We start from the raw sequence: 12,500 nt of genomic DNA, 5'->3' as shown, positions 1-12,500 counted from the left end.
AAGGATAGGCCGAGAGATTTATACAAATTTATAAAAAAATACATTTGTACCTACATACCTACAAAACTGCATCAGATCATATCCATTATACTATTAGCTCTGGTTATAGAGTCATTAAAATGTAAATTTTATAAAAAAATGTTGTCAAAAACGATCCCAAGATCCTTTTCATAGACATATATACATATATATATATATATATATATATATATATATGTATGTGTGTGTGTGTGTGTGTGTATATATTTATGTGTGTGTGTATGTTTATAGATAGATGGTCAGATAGATAGATAGATAGATAGATAGATAGATAGATAGATAGATAGATAGATAGATAGATAGATAGATAGATGTGTGAACAAGTGAATTTTCGCACGAGAGTGAGGACAATAATAGACACGCATGAGCTCACGAAACGTGCGAGAACGAGAGAGAGAGAGAGAGAGAGAGAGAGAGAGAGAGAAAGAGAGAGAGAGAGGGAGGGAGAGGGGGAGGGGGGAGGTATATAGATAGATAGATATATAGATAGATAGATAGATAGATAGATAGATAGATAGATAGATAGATAGATAGATAGATAGATAGATAGATAGATAGATAAGAGAGAGTGAAACGAAGAAAAAAAAGGAAAGAGAGATAGATAGATAGATAGATAGAGAGAGAGAGAGAGTGTGTGTGTGTGAGAGAGAGAGTGTGTGTGTGAGAGAGAGAGAGTGTGTGTGTGTGTGGAGAGAGAGAGAGAGAGAGAGAGAGAGAGAGAGAGAGAGAGATGATGATGATGGGAATTATGGAAGTATAACTGGGTGGATTCCTGACAAAATGAATTAACCATTGTCATGTCTGGATTAGTTTAGCTTAAAATGTCTTTTCAAGTTAGTGGTTGTTTAATACAAGGAAATTCGATAAAGACAAAGGAAATATTTGAATGAGAGAAGCCTTCCTACAGACAAAAGCAGACCCATGCTATCAAAACTATTCAATTATATTTGAATCTTTCGGATAACATTACTGATAAAGAATTATCAATGAATTATCAATATCAAACTTAAAATCATATTCGGATTTTAGCATTAATTAATGTTATAATATGGGGGAGTCGAGGAAACAATATTTCTTCCAATGATAAAACAACAACTTGTGATCACACAATTACACACACACACACACACACGCTCTCTCTCACACACATACACCCACACACACCCACACACACACATTTATTATTATTATTATGTTCAGAATGAACGAATAACGCCTGGAGCCGGAAGTCAAGATGTTGAAATCTTTAATAATGGGGAAGAATCTCCCAGTTTCTCATGTTTTCTCGTCATTCCAGGGAAGATAAACAAGTTTAGAATTCACCAGAGTGATGTACAGCTATGAGGTCTAGTGTCATGACACTCGCTTTCGGATCGGAAGGTTCTGGGTTCGACCCTCGTTCGGCGCATAGCTGTAGTTGAGTCCTTGGACAAGGCTCTTTACTCACATTCTCTAACCCTACTCATGTGTAAAATGAGTACCTGGCCGTTAACAATGTTGTTTCTGTCCGGAAAAAAATGAAGTATCTCCTAACATGCGCCATTTTCCGTCCTACATGTTTACTTTTTCTGTTAGCCAGGGACCCCTTGTCAAGCCTTTAGTGGATATTGCGCTATCTAAAAAAAAAGCTCAATTGTTAATTAATCAATTATGTTATTATTATCATCACCATCATCATCATCATCATCATCATCATCATCATCATCATCATCATCATCATCATCATCATCATCATCATCATCATTATCATTGTTATTATCATTATTATTATTATTATTATTATTATTATTATTATTATTATTATTATTATTATTATTATTATTATTGTTAATGTCATCATCATCATCTTCTTTTTTTTCTTTTTCTTCTTCTTCTTCTTCTTCTTCTTCTTCTTCTTCTTCTTCTTCTTCTTCTTCTTCTTCTTCTTCTTCTTCTTCTTCTTCTTCTTCTTCTTCTTCAACTTCTTCCTTTACTGCTAGAAATATATTGACTACTGATTTGCTGGTGAATTCATCCAAACTTAAATGCTATATTTATTTATAAAAGAAGCGGGTTGTTGTTGTGGTCGTTGTTTGTTTGTTTGTTTTTTTTTGTTTTTTTTTTTTGTTTTTTTTTTTGTTTTTTTGTTTTTTTTTTTACGTAACATTTGAATCCTGATTTCTTAATCTTGTCATGGCGGATTTGAATATCATCTCGTTGCAAACAGAGCATCGATATTATAGCTCTTTTGATGAAAACTGTAAGACATTGTAAGCTTAAGGTAAAATCGAACCTTAGTTGTTAATGGCTCAATACTAAAATACACATCATAAGATATCGTAGCCTAGGCATTCCACGAAGGAATATAGATAATCCACCAAACAAGATGTATGATGTCAACAGGAATCACCCATGTTGTCCAAGTGGGAAAATCAGGGGTTGATAATCTTGCCAAATGCAAAAAAAAAAAACAAAAAAAAAAGTGTCTGAAGCAGGGATCGAACTCGGGACCTTCCGGGTCACAGTGCAATGTCTTAACCATTCGGCCACTTATTAAATCATAGATTTACCATAAATCAGCGTCACCCCTTCATCAGAAAGAGTTGTAAGGATTCACAAGTCAAATTTATTGTTCCATGATGTTTCTTAGTTTGGCTTCTTCGCAGCATGATAGCAGTTTTAGAGACAGTGCCCCATTGATGAAAGGTTTCTTATTAAGTTGTTTTATCAACGATATTGTTAAGAAGGGTAAAAAAAAAGATTTTTTATTTTTTTGTGCGAACCAAATTAACAGTTTTGTTCAAGAACTGGCTTAGAAATGTAGTATTGCTGTAGAGGTTAGGGTTGTCTCCTTTTTTCCCCTTTTTTGTGATTTAAAGATTATTCCAGTATTGCTAATGAACTATAAAAAAAAAGTTAAACTTAATGGCGGCTTGTGAAACAGGCTGGGGAAATATAACCCGGAGTCTCGGATTATCGTATTGATGGTGAGAGATTCTTGGATTAGAATAATCCAGCCTGTCAAACATTGTTATAAGTAATATATTAAGGGTGGGGTGATGAGAGGTGTGTAAAGAGGTCAGGCTGTCTGGGATGAAGTTGATAGTACTAATGAATGTCTTGATGGTGACTCTAATTTCAGAAAGCCCATTTTAAGACGTTATGTAATGTTAGATGTGATAAATGGAGACCGCCCTCCCCCCCCCCCCCAAACACACACACGCCGTAATTCTGCGCTAACGTAGGTAGTAAAACTTGGTAAGAAATAGGAATAACTAAACTTTTTATGTAACACAATTACTCTTACCCCCGAGGCAAACTCGAAAAAAGAACATCAAAACGAAAAAGAATCATGTACTGAAAGAAAGTGAAAATATTGTGTTAAATAGCGGGCATTAATACAGGACAGTAATACGATTTAAGGCTTTCATGAGTCTTTCGCGTTAGAAGGTCAATTAGATATCAGTGGTCTTTCCCAATTCTGAATGATTGAATAATAATAATATTTAAGGCTGATCCAAATAATATACTTTCGCCAGATCTAATGAATCTTTCACGTTAGAAGGTCAATAAGATGTCAGTGGTCTTTCCCAATTCTGAATGATTGAATAATAATAATTAAGGCTGATCCAAATAATATACTTTCGCCAGATCTAACAGACCCAGCTACCCAATTCATGCTGGGTGGACAGGGGGGTCAGAATGATATCTCGACTTCATCTGGAAACGATATCGATCCATTTGTGTGTGTGAAGAAAGTTTTCCACCAACCGAGCTATTGGAACCCCCTGAGACATTGGTGGATACTGTAATCGGTATTGTGTGAAGGCAAGATTTTCTTGCCAAAACAAAACAAAATAAACTCACTTTGTCATTGTAGGACAGCTCACTGAGCTAGCAAAGAATAATAGATACGCTTGTAAGAAACTGAGAAGACAAGTCAAGCAGGAATCGTGATCAATCAACGATGTGTGGATGGCCCATCGAAGACAAAGCACATGATCAAGAAAGTCACACCACCCTAGCATTCTTGAATAAACGGTGAGAGCACCAAGTCACAATTCCTGGCTGTCCTGAGCGCATGCAACATGGCACAGCGCTTGTCGCCAGCATGATGCCGGTGGTTGCCCAAACCTCGAAGAAGAAGAAGAAGAAGAAGAAGAAGAAGAAGAAGAAGAAGAAGAAGAAGAAGAAGAAGAAGAAGAAGAAGAAGAAGAAGAAGAAGAAGAAGAAGAAGGTGGCGGGGAGGGGAAGGATTGAAAATGGACAAAAAATGAAGGGGATCGCTTTATTATAAGACATATAATTCATATAACATCCACTAGATGTGCTAAAGCCGGACCTCATGGGATCTATGGTTTCGAGTGTTTCAGTCTGTTCTAGCTAGCGATTTGTTTCCATAAGGCACTGTCCAGTGCAAGTGTTCTTAGCTTTTGAAGGTCATCATGCGTGTTAAGGTGATGAGGGAATTAGATGTTTCTTTGTGTTGATAAAAGTGGCTGTTTCTAAATACATTTGGTATTTTTTGAGAGCTTAATTCAGTGTTGTAAGTGAAGTTTGTGTACGTTCCCTGTATTTGGTTCCTTGTTTGAAGAAATCATCCCTCAAGATTTGTTTTAGAATATTTTCACCTCATCGGAGCATGTGTCCAAAAAGTTTCCATCTTTGCTTTTTTATTCGCCTACTGTCTGGTTGTACTCTGCATCTGTCATATGCATCGTCATCACTGATATTGTCTGGCCAATGTACCCCAATAACTCGTCTCAATTGTTTGCGATGAAGGGAGTCCAGGGTGTCCAAATTCTTTTTCATACGACTCCACGTACCACAGCTGTACACCAGGATTGGCAACATTTCGCTTCGTGGAGATATAGACGAGGTATGACGCCTGAACAGCACTATTCCAGCTATTGTTTCGACAAATTCCACGATTTTACCATTCAGGTGCTTAATTTACATCTGAGTATTATGGGAAAATATAAAAGATATATTTCCAAGTGCTCAAATTCACCATGTCCTTAGCGGGCCCTGAACACCGGATTTACAGGTCACACACTTCTAGACTCTAGATCGCGAAGCCACTGTACCAATGTAGACTTTTACTTATCGGGATCCACGTGCTGATATATCGGTGTAAAAATAGACTGACACTGATAAAAGTGGCAAAATAAAATCTCTTCAGAGTGTCACATTATCAACGTTTTAAAACGTGGACAAAAAAAAACCTGGCAAAATTAATGACAACATGACAATGTCAATATATAAACTATATACAAAAAAGAAAACTATTTTACTTTCGATTTCTCTTTACTAAAAAAATGTTTGCATGTTGACTACACACACGTCTCTGGTATCGTCTTCTTAAAGACCGTACTCTGGAAAAACTCGTATTTATAAATTGGCCAGAAAAGTCGTCCTTAAGAAAAATGTTCATTCAATTTATGAGATTCAAAGTTGACATTTCGCTGTCATTGTGATGCGTTTTTCCTTTTTTTTTTTTTTTTTGGTTAGTGATTGAGAAGATTGTGGCAATAATAATATTTCATCGTGGGTGTTCAAGAAAAGGAAGAAATAATCAGATAGCGTTGTCCAAAGTGGGCGGAGTTGTTGAATTTTCAGTTCATGTTTATATGTAACACACCATGCCAAACTGGGAATATGTCGAAATATATGAGAAAGTGGTGTTGAACAATCGAAGAATTCACACACACACACACACACACGCGCACACACACACACACACAAATGTATATATATATATATATATATATATATATATATGTGTGTGTGTCTGTGTGTGCTGTGTGTGGTGTGTATATATATATATATATATATATATATATATATATATATATTGCAATGTCCACTAAATGTGCTTAAAGTCCTTTACAATGGGAGCTTAACATATACGAGACAAAACGCCTGCATGCCATAGAACTCCTTATTTTTAGACAGAGACAACTCTGTTAACGGCTAGGTACTCATTTTACGCCCGAGTACGATGAGAGCATGTAATTAAAGAGTCTTTTTCAAGGACTCAACCCTGCGCCGCTCAGGGCGGAACTCAAACCACGGAACTATCGGTTCCAAGGCTATCCCAAAGCCGCACAGCAAAGTTTAATTTCTTTTATATTATAAATTGAAATAAGGAAATTGGAGGTGTAGAAAATAATACTCACTTTCCTTCAAAGAAAATACTTGTAATCAAATTTTAAAAGTTAAGATTAGAAATTTTAAACAACAGTTTCAAGCCAATTTAATACCGTTTTGAAAATATTGGTCAATAGTTTTGTTCACCGCCGCCAGGTTATTATTCTCTTTTGTCTTCTGATACTTTGCTACTCATTTCATTTCTTGTTATTATCAATAACAAGATAGTAAGTCGCAGTCTGTCAACAATGAGTTTTGTGTGTGTTTAGGTATATGTGTGTATGTGTGTGTGTGTGTGTGTTGTGTGTGTTATATGTTTGTGTGTGAGTATAACAAAAGGATAAGTTTTGACCAATCATCTCAGATTGATATAAAATCATGGTGAACCTGATTCAAAAATTTGGATTTGTAAGATCCACAAAAACACTTTGGCACCTTTGCTTTAGTGTGTGGGTGGATCTGACAAATCCAACTTTTTAATCAGGTTATATCGCTCTGAAATGATTGGTCGAAACTTATTCTTTTGTTAAACTAATACACACACACACATAAACACTCACACACACACACACACACACACACACACATAACACAATGAAAAGCGAAAGTTTTGCATTTCAAGAATCTTTTTTTATAAACTTTAATCTGATAATTGTGACTAAAATCTTTATTTTCACTGTCTTGAATTCCGGCAGAATACCGGTTTGATGCGTTGGGTCGCATCTAGAACATTTTGCAACCTTAAATCATGAATAATAATAATAATAATAATAATAATAATAATAATAATAATAATAATAATAATAATAATAATAAATAATAAAAAATAATAATAATAATAATAATAATAATAATAATAATAATAATAATAATAATAATAATAATAATAATAATAATAATAATAATAATGATAGTAATAAAAGACTGGAATATTTATTTTATTGTATCCTTCAAGTAATTTAAACATCAATATCTTTTTCTTTTTAATCCGTGCTCTTCATTTGTTCATTAATTTTGTTCCTTTGTCAGTTTGTTGTGTTTTCCGCTCAGACAAGATTCTATTAAAATTCAAACGCATCTGTGTGACCTCGGCTCGGGATATCATTACTCAACAGTATATTTATAGCCCTTGGCTGTTTCTGTCGAGATGGAAACTTTCAAAGGGTCGATTATTTAAGGAGTTTGTAGCCACATCGGGTATAATATTATGAGCTTTTATATTTTGTCTAAAAGAACAGGATAAGAGGGCATAACGCTATCTGATACCATCAAGAGTCTTGTATTGTTTAGGAATCTTGTACATATACTTCAACAATCCCAAACATAAATGTGCAAAACGATTTTCATCACACCCTTCAAATATTATAATGAAATGGATTTTTCTTTTTCTTTTTTCTTTGTGTGTGTGTGTGTGTGTGTGTGTGTTTGTTTCTTTGTTCGCTTGCTATGTTGTGTTTTTAAGAAAGAATCTTTTTAAAAAACTAAACCATTTGTGTGGGCTGTGGAGATGACGGCATTCATTTGTAAGGTCTATTTTTGTTCACTAAAATTAGTTGATCTCTACCTTAGATAATCAGAATAAGAATTTGAGAAGACAATTAATCAAGAAGTCCAAAAGCTTCAAAGGAGATATTTTCAAAATAAAATAAAACCATTTGCAGATTGTTTAATGAATGGATCAAGGTTACCAGTATTTTTTTTTCTCGGAAGAACAGGGATAGGTGGAATCGAAAAAGCACGTTAATGGGTTATGTAACAATGGCATATTTAATATTGTATTCTTTCGTTTTCATAAGTATCTTACAATTCTATACATGAAGTCACTCGAAAAGGGTATCACCCGATGTTATATCATGCCAAGTTTGATATCATTTAATTGAAAAAATATTATTTTGTCACTTTCTAATAATAGATATGTCTAAAATACAAGTGCTAACATTTATTTTTAAATATGATGATTCAAGACTGGGAATAATAATCACGGATATGGTTAACTAAAAAACATGGTCTTATGTTATCGGTAGTGTAAAACTTGTGTAAAGATAACATTCCTATGTCGATAAAATTGAAATATAGATAGATATGTAAGCATAAGAGCCAAAACAACACTTTTAACAAAATAGTCATACTTTATAGGTCAAATGGCTACCCTTATCAATATAATAACTCAAATTTCATAATCGTTGAAAATAAGTACATGGCATTAGAAACATGTAGAGCTGAATGTTATCAATATTTCGGCGCCCACACATGGTCGTCCCCGCCCAGAGATAAGACGCAGGTTCTTGAATCTGGGCGTATTTCCGTCACAAATCAGGGACCATTATCTCAGCTCAGCATGCATATAGTGATTGTCATACCCTGCTGTGGAGATATATAGGGGGTTAGTTGACGTTCTGTATCACATTAGGCTCTCCTTCAGCAGGGTTAGGGAGATCAAGGGATTGTCAATGGCAGGTAAGGTTTTCCTAGATGAAACCTCATAGCTTCTTCACATTGCAATTATTACATATACTTTTCATCGATGACAAAGGATATGTTTTATGTCATTTTGTATGTCTTCTCACCGAATGGATGACATTAATTATTCCACACGACTTATGTTTGATTAGTGCTTGGCTATAAGCGATGTTGAAATGTTCTTCATATCATAGATAATATGTACTTGAGATAATTGAATTAACATGTTCTATCATCTTTGGTGCGAAAACTGTCTTGGAAAATGCTGTGATGATCTTTAAAAAATAAAAAATAATTACCACTATAACAAAAATTTAACCTTATACCCAATCAGATGATGGCCTATACGTAATGGGATGTAATTTTGGTTTCGTATAGCTTGCTGGGGAAATAGATAAAACATTTTGAGGCGAAATGGGCATTGGAGAAACTGTAGAAATGCGCTATTTTAATTGCCACAGTTTGTAAACCGGTTACTCTGTCAATAAGGTGCAAGAAAAAAAAAACACTGAAAAATATTACGACGCATTTTCATTACAAGGTAGAAATAAAAAAATATTTGAAAATTTACAAGCAGCAAGAACAAAACCTTTAAATTATTCTTGCCAAGTTTAATAATAAATGATTTATTGGTTAAGAAACTAGATGAACCGGTCATGCCAAAATCGTATAAAAATCACGATATCGAAAGTTTCCAAATTTGCGTCTTGTTTTAGCACTACAGTGTTACTATTGTAAGAAGTTGCCTAGTTGGGTTGAAAAAGGAATGGCCGATCGGGACAAAGTCTGGTATACACATTTTTGCTTCTAACAATGCTACATAATTTTCAGTACGAGCAGAAATCATATTCCATTTGTTTCCAAATAGGAATAGCCTCCATTGTACCCTGACCATTGAACTTAAAGGAAAAGACTCGAAACAAAGTGGGCGTGGCCCTCTTTTCGTTTGTTAAAATACGATGACTTCCGCCATGCGCAGAGGCATTTCCATTTTATTAGATTACTGGGTCTTCATCTCAAGTGTTTACCTTAGATACCTCTTAATTCTCTATAAAATACTCTCGGAAGTCTTTGCGATTTTTGCAATCATAAGAGTTGCAATGATATAAATCTTTAACATTTGGTCATTGATGGTTTGTAGGGATGGTACAACGTTTTAGTCACAGAGTTAAAAAAGTCATTTCAAAATGCATGGGATCAACTCACTATTCACTAGAAAATCAATAATAAAGCAATAAGAGGGGTCGACAGATCACATCAAAATGTGAGGATTACGTCTAAAATCTTCGATATGGCACATTTGCGAGGTAGCTAGTTATTAAAACAATTGTGAAATCAAAACTTTCTTATAAGCTTGCAGGCTTCTAAAATATTGTGGGGGTTTTCTCGCACCCGATATATCAGGTGGTCACAAAAAGAAACCGCCGCTATTTGTCGGCTTGTATCTCAAAGACAAAACACATCCAACATTGCAGAGAGTAAAATGGCTATGATCTTGACTTGTTTGTTTTGATAAAAACTGTAAAGAAAGAGATCTGCTTCTGCTTAAGACCGCTTCCTTTCTTCAACTGTTCAAGCAGTGTAGAACGGTTCATTATGATTTTGACAGATATATGTAGCTGGATGTGCATAGTTTTCCCGGCATAGTAGCAAATGTCTACTTTAAAGAAATACAACTCGCAAATGCCACAATAAGTTGAGTCATCTTTTCGTTGATACCGACATTTTTAAATGGTGCTATTAAAAAACCACTCATCCAAGTAATTCGATATTTTGCATTTGTATTATCAATCTTGTTCTAAAAGTAAACAACATTTGGAAAAGACATTTTGTTTTACAATAAAAAGAAATAAACAGCGGTGCATTTCTTTGTGAACACTTGATAAATATCTAGATATCAAAGTGATACTAGATATTAAGTTCTTTTTTGTTTGTTTTCTTGATTGAAAATGAGAAAATAAAGAATATATATATATATATATATATATATATAATATATCTAAACATGTATAAACATATATATATTATATATATTATATATATATATATATATATATGTGTGTGTGTGTGTGTGTGTGTGTGTGTGTGTGTGTGTGTGCTATCTGACAAAAAATAGTAGGTTTACTCTTACTAAATGCTGTGTTGAATTTCACAGCCTTGACGGGTAGTTTCAATTGACACCATTTGAAAGGTTTTTCATGTAGACGGTCTATGCATATTGTGATATATATAAATCAAAAAGATATCTTAATGTGCACACTAGCGCTGGCCCTTTTACGAAAATGTTAGGAATGGAAGATGACAAAAGCGAAAACAAACACCTAATTCATGTAGGTTTTACCAAAAATAAAAAAAACTATTTTAGTTTACCAAAGTTGAAGTTAGTTTCCTTTTCATATGATCCCAGAGCTGTTCGATGGGTTCATATCGGGTGACACAGCTTGCCAAGCATCAATGCGAAGAATGTCATTATCATTTTAAAACTTCCTAACTCCATTTGAAAGATGGGTAGGTGCGTTATCGTGTTGAAAAATGATATTTTGTCCACCTTGTCCACCTGGGGGTTCCCCAAACAATAACTAAACAGTACACATGATTAGGAAGTTCCACAGTTTCATTTGGATTATATTTTTCATCTTTGATATGATAACACCACGATCTCAACTTCAAAGAGATTTTTATCAGTAAACAGAGCATTGCTCCATTTACTCGAATTCGATTTTAAAAGAGGAAGTCTAGATATTATGTTCTTCTCAGAAAGCCTGAGCAGCACTAATAGTTTATACGGCCAAATCTGTTTTCAAACAAAAGCCGATTTTCCACTGTTTTCGTAAGCTGAAAATACCAAAAGTGGGGGACTCTAAATGTAAGAAAGCACAAAAAGGAATTTGACACCTTTTGCCATTTTAAAAAATGAGTTACAATTTTGGAAAACAATTATACATATATATATATATATATATATATATATATATAAATATATACATATGTGTGTGTGCGTGTGTGTGCATGCATGTGTTTGTGTGTGTGTGTGTGTGTTTGTGTGTTGGGGGGGTGGGTTGGGAGGTAATGACAATTAGAATTGATGGTCATAACCTCAAGGATTTTAATGGACATTAAATATAAATGTTGAAATTCTTTTGAAAACAATATGAAAAAATTGTTACTTTGACAAGATTATCCTCTTGATATAAGCAACAACATCATCATCACTATCGTCATCATCCTCCTCATATCATTATTATTATTGTCATCATCATCAAAGGTATTTTACATTTATTACCACCATCATGTTTCTATGGAGTGGTTTATTTTCAATTGAATTTGGTTTTTATTTTAAAACTTGACAAACTGGCTGGAGTTATTTTAAATCTATTCTGTATTCATTTCTATTGTTAAAATGCCTAAAATAATCTTTAAGCTTGGACTTGTCATCCATTATGTAAGTAAAAGCATTACGTACACACAACCTCTACAACGAAATCAGACAACTGACATAAAATGGATTAGCGGACAGCAAAGAAAAATCGATAGCAAACTTTAATTGCCAAACTCTTCTTCTTTGTTTTAACGACATGCTCACTTGTGACAACTTTTCATATTTCATTGCTTAAAATAATACTCCTGATGTAATGAAAACACGATTTATGACCAACCGTCTTAAATCAGTAATATGGTGAGGTTACCCTTGCACTGAAAATCAAATTTTAAATCTAAACTATAAGATTTTATCTTACGTGCCTGTATGTGTGTGTGTGTGTGTGTGTGTGTGTGCATGGGTGTGTGTGTGTGTCCATCCAGCAGAGATTGGGTAGCTGGTTCGGATAGATCTGGTGAAAAGTACTCTGCGATAGACTCGAGTTCTATCCAAA

General features: G+C 34.2%; 1 protein-coding gene across 4 annotated transcripts in view; it reads left to right on the top strand.

Annotated features, from left to right (window-relative positions):
• Window positions 1-8,410: 8,410 nt before the first annotated feature.
• LOC144966622 (uncharacterized) overlaps window positions 8,411-12,500 on the top strand; it is a 115,392-nt gene continuing 111,302 nt past the window's right edge. For 2 of the 4 annotated variants that reach the window (XM_078903370.1, XM_078903368.1), the window contains exon 1: window positions 8,411-8,625. In XM_078903370.1, the coding sequence (XP_078759496.1) occupies window positions 8,619-8,625 (7 nt within the window). In that variant the 5' untranslated portion in view covers window positions 8,411-8,618. The remainder of the gene's footprint in view (window positions 8,626-12,500) is intronic. The other 2 variants (XM_078903369.1, XM_078903367.1) reach the window with 1 other exon arrangement.

This window comes from Berghia stephanieae, chromosome 2 (genome assembly GCF_034508935.2).
Source record: "Berghia stephanieae isolate SIO BIC M18660-M18661 chromosome 2, UCSD_Bste_1.3, whole genome shotgun sequence".
Lineage (NCBI taxonomy): Eukaryota > Metazoa > Mollusca > Gastropoda > Nudibranchia > Aeolidiidae > Berghia > Berghia stephanieae.
This window is presented reverse-complemented; position numbering and strand designations above follow the sequence as displayed.